Source organism: Ammodytes marinus, assembly GCF_949987685.1.
Source record: "Ammodytes marinus genome assembly, chromosome: 13".
NCBI lineage: Eukaryota > Metazoa > Chordata > Actinopteri > Uranoscopiformes > Ammodytidae > Ammodytes > Ammodytes marinus.
In genome coordinates this window covers 20,976,325-20,992,324 of record NC_137217.1, presented here as the reverse complement: position 1 = coordinate 20,992,324, position 16,000 = coordinate 20,976,325, and the positions used below count along the sequence as shown (strand labels likewise).

The window sequence follows — 16,000 nt, the reverse complement described above, 5'->3', positions numbered from 1 at the left end:
GTTTGGATTTCCAGGCTAGTCAAGAGTGGCATTTCCTTCCACACTTTCCCTTTTACAGCTACAGTTTGTCTACATGTAGGTCGAGTTGGACAATACATTGTTTTGTGAAGGGTGGATAAACAATTTGTAAAATAAATGACAGGGAAAAGAATATCAAATATATTAATCTAAGATTTATGTTGAAGAAATTATTAGTTTGTTAAACTAAATGCTAACAGTTAAAATGAAGGAAAGAAAAGCAGACGATTGCCCTCATGCAGTTAAGTTTAAAAGGGAAAAATTAGGCTACGGGCAAGAATAGGACAAAATAAATTTAAGTTTAGCCTACAGCAGTGGTTTTCAAACTGTGGGGGGCGCGGGGTTATGGCAGGGGGGGGGGCGGATGGATATGTGAAAAAAATAAAATTAGTTTGTTTTTTTATATTAAGATCAAGGCATAGCTGTAGGCTACAAGAGTTCTTCTGCTTCGTTCCTCTCACTGCATTTAAATGCATTCATTATATTACAGAGAAATAGGTCTCATTAAAGAAAAAGAGCACGAAGCCCAACCCAGAGGACCCTGCATACATTTTTTTATTTTAAATTAATATTTTTATGGAAAATCCATATGTCTTTCTTCAATAGCTTCTAATTCATCAGACCCAGTGTCTCCAAATTATTTGTTCACACAAAATGCCTCTTAATTTCCCTCTCAAAGTGCACCAGATTCATGCATTTCACTTTAAAAAGGTGAAAAAAAATCTCCCGGGTGGGCAGACCCCCGGACCCCCATAGGAGGCTCTGGTTCTCAGCTGGCTACTATTTTCCTCCAGCAGGACATTGGAAGCACAAGTGAAAAAACACTGGGTGTGTGAATGACATTTAACTAGTCAATAATTTGGGCAAGTCTGTCTGCCTATCATTCTCACCCCGCTGCACACTCAGTCACTACTATCCATGCTTAAAGGAAGCAGGATTAAAACAATGGATGAAGATGTTAAAATGTATTAAAAAATGTGTTTAAAAATGTTTAGAATGTTTCAAAAATATGTTTAAATTTGTAAAATAATTAAAAGATCTTTCAAAACACACAAGGATTTAGAATTTTTTTTTGGGGGGGGGGGGGCTCCGCTGAAATTTGTTCTCTGAGGGGGGGCTCACTCTCTCACACTTTGAAAACCCCTGGCCTACAGAAAGTGCATTTAAAGAAAATAGGCCTACTTGTTGTTTAAAAAAAAATAATGAAAGCCTGATTAGGCTATACATACTGTATTTGAATGGTTTCTTTTGACTTGATGTTCCTCTAGGGCAGTGGTTTTCAAACTGTGGGGCACGAATATGTGATTTTTTTATTTTTTTTTAGTTTGTGAAAATGGGTTCAAATAGGCTAAGTTATTTCACGAAACATCTGAAAGTCCAAAAAGAAAAGGTAAAAAAGCAACAGACCAACTAAAGAAAGAAAGAAAGAAAGAAAGAAAGAAAGAAAGAAAGAAAGAAAGAAAGAAAGAAAGAAGCAAAAGCAGAGCTAAGAAAGATCTTAAAAAAGTGATATTATAAACTCAGAAGACAGAGCCAGATAAGCACTAACTAAAGGCAAAGAGAAAAAGCTAATGTAATGACGATAAATAAACCTACGTTTATACGTTTATACATGACAAGAGAATTATGCATCATGCGGAAAGAGAAAAAGTCAAACACAGAGTTTACAGACAGAGAGAAAAGATCAAAATAATAGTTACACCTACGACTACTAAAGAAAATAATGAAAACAGTACATTTCGAAGCTCAGGAGAAAAGACAGACTGAAGCTATTATATTGAATATATTTTAGTGGCAGAAGGTCAGATGGGAAATAAAAGCTAGAGCAAAAAACAGAAGAAAGACAAGAAGTAAGTATTGGAACTAGAAACAAGTAGCCTATGAAATAGCAAATACATGCGAAAAATAGAAGGAAAGGAGGTTTGTATATAAGGCCTGACATACCAAACGGACATGATGGGACAGAGACCCGTTCTGGTATCACTCAACTAGAAAGATTACTATTACATTTTATTAATGATCAGGAATAGATCAATAAGGGACAGAGGAGGAGAAGAGGAGACGATAAAGCGTTTTATTTAGAGGTAAACAGCAGCAAAAAAGAGTGCAACAGGAAACAAAGACAAGGCCAAGAAGAGAAGTGATCAACACGAGAAAAGGAGTCATTCAACAGCTCTGAGAGAGAAGACGACAGTGAAGAGTGAAATACGGCAGCAATAGACAACAGAATAGAAAATCCTTGAGCCCACTTTTATCTGCGGCGTGAAGATGACAGAACAAGCCTCAGTTTGTGTAGTAAAGGCAGTAGTTGAGCCGAAGAAACTGAAGTACGTTAGTTAGGATGATGGACAGAAAAGTGAAGAGAGAAAAGGCAAGCTCAGAAAAATCTATGATTACAGATAGAGAAGAAAAAATGATACATGATTAATAATAACAGCTGCATTAAAAGCTAAAAATGAATGAGAGGTAGATTGTTAGAAAGGCAAAAGAGCAAAGAAAACGGATGAAAGTCCCACCAAATCCAGACAAACATAAGCTCTGTAATTTGTAATAATGAAACCAGTGTCACAGCTGTCTCTCAGGCCAGAACTGAACAATGTTGCTGCATGAGCCTCACTCATACTTACACATATGCCCACAAACATACACACACACACACACACACACACACACACACACACACACACACACACACACACACACACACACACTCAAACACAGATTTAGTAAATAGTTGTCATCAAAAAGAAGTAATTTAAAATTCTACAAATCTTTTCCTCTTCTTGTACAGTTTGACCCGTGAAACTCGAAAAATTCCATTTACAACTCACAAAACTCTTTCTGTAGTGTGAGTCATCTATCAATAAAAACAGTCTTTAAATTCACAAAACAACAATCTGTTTCTGCCTATCTATATATTACACAAAATCCTGTCTCCATCAGTAGATTGGACAGTGAATGAGTCCTACAGTATTTACAACTTAAGTCTGTTTAGTCTCCTCGAGGAGAGGTTGGAGGATGGAGATAGGAGGTAAAAAACAAATAAAAAAAAACGTTGATGAAAGATTTCCTTGTCTGTCCTGCAGTGTCCATGTATCAGCCAGTCCCAGAGTTAAAGCAGATGCCGTCCGTGCGTGTGTTACAGCCCCCATCCCTCCCTCCCCTGCCTGGAAGCTCAGTACGGGGTGAAGCGGTTATATCCTCCTCTGTACAAACTGGCCTGTTGACAGAAGCAGTAAGGCAGGTGTTAGCGTGTGTGTGGGGGGGGGGGGGGGGACTTTTGTTCACAGCACATGTGCAACAAGACAGCTGTCAGCCAATACTGCGTGTGTATGTTTTGACTCACCATCGTACCAACTCCATATGTTGTCGTTGGTCCCACTGCTGAGTGGTGATAGGGATCTGCAGCTGTGGTGAAGACCCGTCCGTATCTGCTCAGAAACATCAGAAGCAGATGTGAATGTCATGTGCTGAAGCCAGGATGGTCAAAAGGCTAATTGTCAAATAGTCCAATGACATTTTTGAGATGTTTCCCTTCAAAATAATCTGGCTGAGCCCTAATAAAACCCTCCAAGTGTAGTTTAAGGACATGACCTCAGTGTGTCAGACTTCTCTGATTGGACGTAAAATAAACAAAAGAAAGGTTTTTCTATTTTTACCAATTGGTAAAAGTTGGAGGTTAAAGTACAGCTTTATTCAATATTTTAATACTCCATTTTAATTATTTGACTAACTCTATTATCTAGTGATGAATTCAGTTAGATTTTGACCCTGATCTTACAACCATTTCCCTACTTATTGATGGTTTCGAGACTTTGATGGCACAGGACTGTATCTTTTTTGAACAATTAGTAGCTTCAGACAGGACACAAAATGTATGTTGTTTACCAATTTGCTTTAGTGTCTGACAGATATTGATTTTTATAAGAAATATATGAAATGCTCTAAATCAATTGTGAGAGTTGAAATGCAGTAGAGCAATAAACCAAAATCAGGCTCTCAACAATGTGAAAGTGACACCATCTGGAAATTATCTCAAGCATATTTCAGCTTCTCTGTGCTGGCATTTCTGAGCCACTATGGCCAATTTTGGAGTGTGTGTGTGTGTGTGTGTGTGTGTGTGTGTGTGTGTGTGTGTGTGTGTGTGTGTGTGTGTGTGTGTGTGTGTGTGTGTGTGTGTGTGTGTGTGTGTGTGTGTGTGTGTGTTTGTGTGTGTGTGTTTGTGTGTGTGTGGTGTTCGTCTGCCTACCCGTCACTGTAGGTTGCTGTGGCACCAGACGCCGACTGGGCTGCCATTCTATACGCAGCAGGATAACCGCCCTGTACATGCACAAGAGGAAAAAAACAACATGAATGCAGCTGCAGCGCTTTAAAGTAACTATCTTCAAAGTGACTGTGTTCAGAGACTTACGTAGACATCTGCTCCGTACAGTCCATCCTGATACACCACCCTGAGAATAGAGAGGTAAAACAATACTAAATGGTCTAGGTGTGATTGTAGACAAGGTGCTGGTACTCAAATAAAGAGTCTTACCCAGGATAGGCGGGCATAGCAGTAGGTGTGGCTGCGGCGGAGCGGATCGTGTTGTAGACGGCTCGGCCTCTACCACGCAGTGCAGAGCCCCGGTAGGCCAAGGTGGGAGTTGCCATGGGGTAAGGGAAACTTGCAACTGAAGGAACAGAGAAGGGGGAAAAAAGTGAATAATACAACACTGGTGATCTGGTAATCCCATACACAGATGTGTCACAGATAAAAACTCACCTGTGTAGAGTTCAGGTGCGTACATCGCCCCCATCGCCCCCATGACTGGGTTGATCTTCCATCCAGAAGCTGCACAAAAAAAAAGTATTAGAGTAAGTTTCTCTTCCGCTTCCCAGAATCCCTTGGCCATCAAAGTTTACCATCAAGAGTCGTACTTGAAATGTCACCATTCACAAGAGGTGTCTGGGGCTTCTTGGTAACTACCCTCGCGGTGGCATTGTTTACCTGTTGGAGAGGCAGAGCAGGACAACAGGCAGCGATAAGGGATTATTATGATGCATATGAATGTTGAAACTTTGAAAACCGCAGGAGACTCTCCCTCACCTCGATCTTTCTCCCTTCCACAATCGTCCCATTCAGCTTTTCTCTTGCTCGGTCGGCCTCAGCTGCACTCTCGAAGGTGACAAACCCAAAGCCCTGCAGGTTCACACAGTCATTCCCTTTGTTTGTAATCTGATTTCTAATCTTAAAAAATATTTTTCAACTCTGATGATATTTCTGCGGTGCTCACCTTGGAGCCCCTCTCATTGAAGATGATTTCTACATCCAGAATCTTGCCAAATTGCTGAAATGTTTTATTTTTTTTAATAAGCAAGATTCAATTTATTTTAACAGCTGTAAGACTGCATTGGGCTATTGAGAAATTCATACCCCAAACATCTGGCGGAGGTCTGGGTCTCTAAAGCGGAACGGGATGTTGGAGACATGGAGGCGTTTGGGTTGGGCCTTACCTGACCCCTCCTCATCACTCCCACTTCCTGCTCCGCCCCCGGAGGACACACTCAGACTCTGGGGGTCAGAGGTCACAGGGGCCAAAGCATCATCCTGACAGTGAGAAGGCATGAAAACAAGAAGGAGGAGAAGAGGAAGAGAGCACGTGGATAGAGGAAGAAACGGACGAGGAGTGAGAGGACGTGAAAGAACAAACAAAAACAGAAGGATGGAAAACAAAAAGACGGAAAAGAGAGAGCATGAGTGAGATGAGGGTATAGGTGTGAAGAAAAAAACAGGGAGAGGGCATCAATAGGAAAGCAAAGAGAGAAAGAAAAGGAGGAAAGAATGATTTAGTCAATATCGGAAAACAATGATCTTTTCAGAGAATTCTGTTTGTGTAAAAAGTTCAGTTGCGGAAGCATCACATGGCATTAGGCAAAGATCATTTTCATGAAGTCAAGTGATTCAAACCAAAGTTCAAAGAGCATTCAGCAACCAGTGATCCCTCTCAGGCAAATGTGAGGAGGAATTAAAAGAAAGACTAAAGCACCGTATTATAGTAAAGATTATATATCCGACACTAAAACTACTTATGTTTACTCAAGCTTTAATCTCCCCTAAAAAACAAGAAAGTACAGTAACTTAGCGCCAGGTTGCCTTAAACTACGCTAATATTTACCCAATTAAAATGGCCCCATGCAGAGAACTCAAGGCCTAATGTGCCAAAACCAAAACATTCACTATCCCACAATGCACCACGATGCTAGTGTGTGCACGTCTGAGTGTGTGAGTGTGTCGGTCAACCAGTATCATCGACCATTGCGGAAAAATAACGTTAGATATATGTGTTTAGGACATATGAAATGAGTCCAAACGAAAGAAAATGGGGGGGGGGGGGGGGGGGATTAAGTGAGCTTCAGCAGAAAGAGAAGGAGCAGAGTGCATTTGAAAGAAAAAGAAACATTAAAACGCAAATTTACTGGAAAAGTATTGATATATGGAAAAAGAAAAGATCAGTCCATTAGCATTCTAGTACCAAGAGGCAGATAATGTGAAAAGCCTCAGTGCAGCAGTGAAAAGGAAAAGGAAACCAAAGTAGACAAGGCAAAGAAGGTGCGCAAAAAGCTTGAAAAGGAAGAGGGAGATAGGGAGGGGGCAAAGAGAGATCAAAACTGGGTGTCCACAAGGGTCAGTCTGGGGTCACGGTGCTGCTTTTCTGCCAAGGGTTAAAGGTAATTTGTCAAGGGGCATAATTAATAAGTTGGGGATGGACATACAGAGGTACACAGACACAGGTAGGGTTTCTACACACACATACATGGATTGCACTGCTAACTACTGTAGGTAGCAGACTATCACCATCACTATCATCCACCCACAAACACCACAGACAGACTACAGCGGAGGGGAGAGTGGGAGACAGGAAGAAGGGGGTTGAGTTGGGTGGTGGTGTCATGTCACGATGCAGAACTTTGTTTCTGGACCTGAGCGATATTTCAGAGGGGGGAAAGGGGGTCATCTGGTCAGCCTTCCCCCTTTTGACCCCCTCCCTCCGTGGCGACGTCTCAACTTTTCCCCTCGAAAATCAGCAAGGACCCAAGTATGTCAGGGGCTCTAGTAATAAAATATATAGATGGGGCCACAAAACACCATTTATGAGAGGAGGTAGAGAGATGTGCTGAAGCTGACCTGCCACACAGATCAGACTTAACACCTCTGTCCTTATCAATGTGGACCTTTTCATGCCTGAATGAGATTTGTTTGATGTCCCATATTAACTGCACTGCAGTGGTCTAAATGGAGACCTACCTACGAACCTTATTATCTTCATATAAGGGAAAATCTGCACTTAAGATCTTTTAACCTGTTTTCATATGACATCATACTTTCAAGGACGTTTCCAGAAATGTATGTCTGAGAGTATAAATCCATGCTAGCAGTGGTCGGTACTTTTATGAGCTAAGTATCCTGTCAGAATGCTGAGATTTTGATTATTAACATGTATAATGTTAAGATTTAGCATGCTAACATGCTAAATCTTTGTTTATTTTGTTAGTTTTTGTATGCTAACATTTTCTAAAAAACACTAAAGACTATGCAAATGAGGCTCTGGGTCATGTAGTTTTGAAAGTATTTGGTCAAAAACAAAAGTCTTGAATGAATTTACATTTAGACCAAATGAAGGAGCTAAAGGGAAAGTTCACATGATTTATCCTCCAGGGGCCTTGAATATCTGCTGTAGCAAATTTCACAGCAATCAATCCTATTAAGATATTTTACCCAAAACCAAAAATGGGGACCTCAAATGGGGACCTTGAAGGCCTTTACAAAATTGCCTTGCAATCCATGATTTGTTGTTCAGATATTTTTATTTGGACCAAATCATTAAACCAACAAACAAACCAACAAAGTGCTGCTGACATGGTTACAAACAAGGTGGGACTACTGCACTAGAATCAGGAAAAAAATGAAATTAGATTTTAGAGAATACTTGGGACAAGGAGGTTGTTAGTGGAAACAGGTTAAAATAATTTTGCTGCACTGGCAGATTTTTCCACTGCATTTCAGAAAAAAAAGCCTTTAAGGACGCAATTACCGACACAAGTGCGTGATAAGAATATCTTTGGAAGTGTCAAAAAATATATTTTCTTAAAATACCACACAACTGCCTTTTAATCAATTACAGCTTATTACCTTTTATCAGAAATGAATTTATCTCTGGATTGCATGACCCAGAAAAACACCTTATATGACTTCAGTATGTTATGTTACGTATATACTGCACACTGTTGATATCAACACAATATTTTACAGCAATAATCTGTAAAGGTGATCTATTTCATTGTCTGCTAAATGAGACACAGGGGAGTAGGAGACGTGGGGATTTATTTCCAACAACAAATTCCTTCTCAGCTGTCCCCCCCACCACTTCCCTGTACTGAGGTTGAGCGGCATTCCCATACATGGACATAAGTGGGGCTCTAAATATAGAAGGAAACTCTATCTGGCCTCTGAAAGGACATATGAAGATGCTACCTGTAGCAGCAGGGCTTCTTAAATTACTGAAGATCATATTTTATTGGGAGATGAATGTCTTGCTGTGATGTGAACTCTGTTCTTACCGTGTTACTAGATGTAAGAGCCTCGGCCCCGTCCAGCTGAGGGCCCTGATAGACCCTGAGCTGGGGATGTTCAGGATACTCTGCAGAGCTGAAGTCAAGGGGGGGAAGTCTGCCCCCAGAGGGCTGTGGACCTTGACCTGGTGGGGGGTATGAGGGAGGAGGGGCGTAGACCTGAGACAGGGAGGGGTCGCAGCCGCCGGGGCCGGCCTCCTGGGAGGGGCCTCCCTGAGGAAGAGACAGAGAGGGGAAGAGAGAGAGATGTTGGGTATATCATATGTCAGAGGTGTAAACAAACTAACCATGTTGTCACTGTAATTTAACTCCACGGCTCTAACAATAATAAATTGTTGTGAGTTTGAATGAATAATGTATGATCCATCAAACACAAATCATTTCAAAGTATGAGAGACAGAAAGAACATGTTCAAATGTTAAAATGTGCATCTGGACCAAATGTAGACGTCTGTTTAAGACAAATTAGTTCTAACTTCCAGTTCTAATGCTAAAATTAAGGCAAATATTGTATTTGATAACTTTAGTTATGAGTTACTTTGACGTTTCAAGTGAAAAACGCTAGATACAATTGTGATGTCTCACAGTTTAAGGGACGACAAGACTTATTTATCACTGGAGGGAAGTTCACAACTTACCCAGCAGTAATTAAAAATAATTTGATATACTGTAAATTTTTCAAAATAATAATAACCTTTACTTTTGGTAGCAGAGTGTTTCTGTGCTGTATTTATGCTATCTTTACTCAAATAGATAGATCTGTGTACTTTCTACAAACTGTACTACTGCTTACAGCAAGAAGAGCAAGAGAAGAGCTGAAACAATAAGATTAAGTGAATTAACAAAAAAAAAAAAAAATTGATAAATAATCAGTTGTCGTTTGTCGAGAAAATTGCCAAATAAATTGAATTTTATATCAAAATAACATTAACTTTTTTGTCTTGTTTAACATTCAGATAAAAGATCAATCAATGATAACTTCCTCTCAGAGGGGTAAAGTCGCAAATACCTGAAAGCTTAACTTAAGACGCATCAGAACTGAAGATCTGGTCAGAACAGCCTAATTTCCATTAAATCACACAACAAATCCCCAAAATGTAACTTAAAGTTAGGTTGAGAAATGTGTGTTTGCGAGCAGGAAAACTAGATCTAAGCTATATAAACACAGGTGAACAACCATACAGCCCTGATGCAAGTGAAAAATCTGTCTAGGAGCTGAAAGCATTGTCTTACCCCTTTACTGCATTCCTTGACCTCTGATGCATTGTCCAACAACTGCAGCATGTTTAAATGCCAGCTGACCACCCGCCTACTACACCATAAGTGCTACTTTTCCACCAATCACATCAAATGATGTGATGAGCAAAAGGGACCAGGAGGCCACACCAGCTGTGTTCATCTGTAGCTGTCAATCACTTTACACCCCCCCCCCCCACACACACACACACACACACACACACACTGCCCCCAACACACACACACACACACACACACACACACACACACACACACACGCCTTAACTGTATACACTCATGAACCCACACACAAACTGCAGATACAGCTCTTCCCCATAGATTTCTCAATGTAAATGCTCCTCCGGTTGCAAGATGGTATATCACGCAAAAGGTCGACTCTAAGAATACCATGTTCAAGCCAACATAGTTCACATACTTTTACAGACACATTTCAAATAACTTTGGGCTTCACCTCTAAAAAATAATTACATCTTCACTTTTGGATTCTGTTGTGTAGCAGATAACCAGTGACATCTAATGTCTTCTTCCCTTTTTATTCCCTTTTTACTATTTCTGACTTCATGCGAAAAATATTTAATGATTATGAATAGGACTGGTGCTTTGGTGGCAGTAAAGGCTGGAACAACAACACAGATGATCACATCATACTAATACACATGGTAATACATTATTTGTAGTGCCCTCTCCAAGCACAATTTCTAGTAATGTATTATTTGATGTATCTAGCTGCTACTTAAAATACTTTGAAAACACAGCTGTGATTTTAGTTAAATTGAGTTTCTAATAAAATAGGAAAATTAAAGATGTGAGAGAAATGTCTGAGCTTGTGTAGAAGTATATGATCTGTGAAAATCCAATCCCAAAAAGCCCCTACATTTTGAGACACAAACAGTTATAATTGGATGCAGTGAGATTGAATTCCCCTAGCAATATTGTCCAAATTAGATCCAACTGGAACATTCATGATATTGTATTTATGCTCTAAAGCACATGTGGCCCGCGACACGTTTTGATGTGGCCCGCGAATCAATTCGGCAGATTTGAATAAATTCTGAAAAAAAAAAAAAAAAAAAGAATTTTTTTTTTTTTTTTTTTTTTTCATGGAGCCTGTGCCATATCCGCACGTTGCATACGCTCCCAACTGTTAGGAAACTTACGTGGCTTACAGCTAGGAATGTCTGCTGAAAGTTCTACAGCTCAGGATTTTAAGCCATGAATTGATGAACTTGCATCTAAGAAGAGCTGTCAGTTTTCTGAGGGCTGTAAATAGGCCAATATATGTGGCTAAATAGCATGCTAATATTGATGATTGATTGTGGCAGTGGTGTCAAACATCCTGCCCGCGACTTGTAGAGCACACATTTCTGAGCATTTAAAAAAAAAAAAAGTAAGTTAAATTAAAATTAAATTAAATTGGGAAAAACGTATTCCAAAACAACAAATAACCTCTGTATTTAAAAATAAATCAAAACAGTAGAAGTTGCACTTTTATTTAATTGTATTTTGTACTGTCTGCATGTTTGCACAAAATGTGTCCCTGTACATATAGTAAACAAAATTGGACAACTGTAAGGTCAATGCCTGTTGTATTTGTGTATTCAAATAAACAGTTGTTTATCTCATTAGTGCGTATTGGCATCTGTGAGCAAAATACCCCCCAAATTTTTGCTGCGGCGCTCCGCGCCGCACCTCCTATTCCCTTGGCCAGCAGCAACCTTTACTAAGACATTTCCTGGGAGCTACAGAGATCCCTTGTGATCCGTGATAATGTAGGTTACATATGTAGGCTGAGTTATAAAGCATATAACTGAAAAACAAAGCTAAAGATTTGGATTTGACATATGTACGTTATTTTGCCATTATTTTACTGGTCCGGCCCATTTGAGATCAGAGAGGCTGTATGTGGCCCTCGGACCAAAATGAGTTTGACACCCCTGAGAGAGCCATGCCTCCAAAATACCTGCCAAAAATTAGATGAGAAGATCAAAACCACTCTAAAGTCTGTATGGTAAATATAAGGCGCCAAGGCTGGAAACAGGGGAAAAGCAAATTTACACTTTGGTGTCTGTACAAATTAAACAAATTATATGTAAATTGTTAAAAGTGCTGGTAGGTGGATTTTGTTGCCCCACCGTTCAGTCTTTATGCTAGCTAAGATAATGGTGCTTGTCCGTTACAAAGCAGCTCTACTCTTGTTTCCACTATGTAAAAGTACCTGGTACCAACTTCTTTGGTAGGCTACCTACTCCATTGAGGTTTCAAAAAAGTAGGTACCAGGTACTAAAGTTTGCGAGCTGGACATGGCCACATGAAATGCCAGCCACTCTCTGAAGAGATGGTGGTGCAAATAAGCACGTTGGTTAACATAACAATAAAAAACAGATTGTTTTTCAGAGTGATAAAGTACAGAACATAACTTAATCTAAAAACAAAATGTGCACATAATTGCCCTAATGAAAATTGAGTAGAAAAGCATAGGCGCTTAACATGAAGCACTTACATTGCCATGTCGACGAGCTACACAAAGGCAGTACTATCAGGGGTACTATCTTGAAATGGAAAACGATCTCAAGAAAAGTATTCGGTACCAAATGCAAGTAGAGAAAAGTAGATCTGGTACCATGTAGCCTAATGAAAAAGTGGCTTAAGCTAACTGGCTAGCTTCATATTCATTGGAGACAGACATGATAGTGGTATCAATCTATATATCCAGTCAACATATTTCCCAAAAGGTCAAACTATTCCTTTAATTACCGTCATATTGCAGTATATTAATACTTCCATTTAATTAAAGGATTATAGAAGTTATTCAATCTCTCCATCTCAAGAGATATGTTAAACTTATATCTGTGTGATGCCCTATATGCAAAATGCTACAGGTTTGTCAGCAAGCTTTAGGATTTAGAGGGATTATAATAATAATGGAGGCGTGGTTGAAGGATCATTAATTGTACGACAATTCTCAAAATGCCTTGGGAAATGTTTTCTGGTAATAATACACCAGGGATCTGGTGTTAAGCACCCAGCTATGTGTTTTGGAACCTGTGTACTGTTAATGCCAGTCAATTTTTGATCGTACAAAACAAGCAATGAGAGTGCAGCTATGTCTGAAATTTGGTCATAAAACATACTAATTTGACCTCATTCAAAGTCAGGCTGACATGAATGTGATTCCAGAAATACTGGGAATGTTACATTATTTCTAAAGGACCAACTATGCTATTATGTTTGTAGTTGTCAATCTTTCTAGTTTCACAAAAGTAATTCTGGTCCTGGATCATGTTTCCAACCGTATCAGCCCTGACATGTGCCTGTGTTGTGTCCCATTTATCCCACGAAACAACCCATGTGTGACTGCCTTGACCCTCCCCACTGATACACGAGTGAAGATAACACAATCCGTCAGATATCACATCCTATCTTGCTTGGTTTCCCCACAGACTGTAAGGACCAGTCTCCTTTCCCGATTCAGTATTACAGTGTCAGCAAGCATAGAGAATCTTTGTCACCCCCTGTCCTCTTTGCAAGGCTTTTTTTTAATTCCATGTGTTCTCTCTTTCTCTCGTCTCCCTCCTCAGCTGTCAGTTTGTGGCCAGGGGTCAACGGCCCTGAGCCTGCTGGGACAGCTGCACCAGGATTTACACGCGGACAACACTTAACTGCACATGTGGCCAAGTTGGCTTAGGCAGTTGATAGTGAAGTGACTACACTCTACAGAACAGATGTAACGCTTCAATCATACGGACATGTATGCAAAACACTGCTAAGGGACAGCTGAGTCCTTGGAGATATCCCTTTTTTTAAAGAAGTAAAAAGTTGAGCATGTGCTAACACATCACATCTAATTCCTCAGGCCACGAGACTCAGGCCTTGAAACTTCAAACGATACCAATCCGCACAGCTGTTTTATTTTAGTCTCCAAACAGCTCAAACACTATTTAAATGCACAACAGGCAGGTTTCACGCCTGTTTAAGTGCAGTTGATTCCAGAAAACATGATAGGTGATAGAATCTCCTCCTGCGATTATCAGCCCAGGAGAGGAAGGCTAAAAATACAGCTGGTGTGAAGCACAGAGACAAGGTAGAGATACCAGATGCATTGTGGCATCAATGGTATGTCAGGGACACTTAAACACCCACACACATACACACACACACACACACACACACACACACACACACACACACACACACACACACACACACACACACACACACACACACACACACACACACACACACAGTTGTACAACCTCCTGGCATGGCTGAGACCAGCAGACTATAGATAACCCCTAATGTGTCCTTACTATTAGAAAAATAAGATCTTTCACAATCAGTTCATGTCACCAAACTCCCAATAGGTACGCTTTGATTGGCCTTTTCTCTGATCACCTCTTTAGTCACTATTTATGAATACATAGTCAACTCTAAATTAGATTTAAGAGTTGAATCAAGGAAAACTGGCCCCTTGAAAATGTTGAGAGTGAATTGGCTAGTCATTCATTTCTAATTTGCAATAAAACCCCTTATAGAGCTGAAAAGATTGGGGAAATAATCTACTTGTTCAGTCATTTTTAAGCCAAATTCATTACTTTCAGCTTCTTAAAGGTGAGCATTATATAGAATAATTGCCTTTGGGTTCAGAACTTCTGATCGGATAAACAAGACACCATGGCAACTGGCTAAAGAGTATTTCTGGCAATTTCTTCAAGACAATAATGAGCAGTTTAATAGATAGAAAGGTTGTAAATATTTGCTGTTCTAAACTCATTGAACTATGGATTTTTTTCAAATTTGTTTTTAATTTACAACACATTTAGTTTCTTAATTCCTGCCACTGAACCCCCCCACCCCACCCCCCCCGCCCCCTCTCCCATAGATAAAGACTCAAAAGCCCCCAGCAGCTTAACAGACTGGAAATGTCATGACTTTTGGAGATGAACACTTGTTTCTGTGCGGAAACTGAGAGGGAGAAAGCAAAGTTAAGGAGAGTTTACCTGAACTAGGCCGGGGTAGCATCCGGGTGTCTGTGGGTAGACAGGGAGTCCATAAGGCTGCAGGATCACAGTGGGTGAGGAGAGCATAGCCCAAAAAAACAATCACAGGGAGACAGGGAACGATGGAAGAAGGGGGGGAAGGAAAAGGAGAGCAGGGGAAAAGGAAAGGTTGATGTGCGCACAGGAAGGCAGTCAAGCAGGAAAAAATTAAGCAAAAAATCCCAACAGGAGAAAACGGAAGATCCAACAGTGAGAGGGGAAATAATTGGTTCAGACACTAATTAACCTTGCAGATGGGTCGAAGAAGAAAACACAAAGAATGTCCACAAAACAACCAATGTCCTGTCCGGAAAAGACAGGATTTGGAGCGGTGAAAGAGAAAGCAAGTGAGCCTCTGTGTCCATCGGTTGATCATGCGGCCTGACAGACAGAAACACATGCTCAGGGTCCCATTACAGAGTTATATAAATAGTCACCCATGTCCTTCTCTCTGAGTTTACCACCTTACCGCCCTCACCACTTTGCCATGCAAGATTTCTCACAACTTGTACACTTCTTGTAGCCCATAACAACAGCAGGCTATGAGACGAGAAAGCTTTTTCAATCAGGCAACCAGGCCGATGAACAAAAGACACTAACAACCTGTTGCCTGTCTGTCCATGTCAAACAGACATAGGCCTACACATAGATTTAGCTGTGAATACACAACCACATACACACAACAACAACAACGGGATAGACATATGAGCACTTGCACATTCAAACACACACACACACACATACACACACACACACACACACAAACAGCACCGTACACACGTATTTGTACATGCTTTAGAAGATTTGTGTTATTATTACTTTTAATATTTCATTTTCATTTAACTTTTATTTATCCTCGAGAGACCAATTGAGGGGTGACCCTCATTTACAATGACGTCCAGTTCAAACAAATTCAAAGGAAAAACAACAATACATACAATATTCAATGCACAATGAATGTATTCAGGCTATTGTACAGTTCCAATTCCTTTATATCACTAGTTATTAACATTATTAGTATTATTAATACTTCAGTGTTGTTGTTGTTGTTGTTCAAACAACATGGAGCCAAAACCTAGC

General features: G+C 40.1%; 1 protein-coding gene across 1 annotated transcript; it reads right to left on the bottom strand.

The window, feature by feature from the left end:
* Positions 1-3,185: 3,185 nt before the first annotated feature.
* rbfox1l (RNA binding fox-1 homolog 1, like) lies at positions 3,186-14,968 on the bottom strand (the record flags this gene model as incomplete). The annotated part of the gene is made up of 12 exons (XM_080040072.1): positions 3,186-3,238; positions 3,365-3,449; positions 4,268-4,338; positions 4,430-4,469; positions 4,553-4,688; positions 4,781-4,849; positions 4,948-5,005; positions 5,105-5,197; positions 5,292-5,345; positions 5,432-5,605; positions 8,617-8,841; positions 14,882-14,968. 12 exons carry the CDS (start codon positions 14,966-14,968, stop codon positions 3,194-3,196), a joined length of 1,137 nt encoding a protein of 378 aa, XP_079896198.1. The 3' UTR covers positions 3,186-3,193.
* Positions 14,969-16,000: the final 1,032 nt, after the last annotated feature.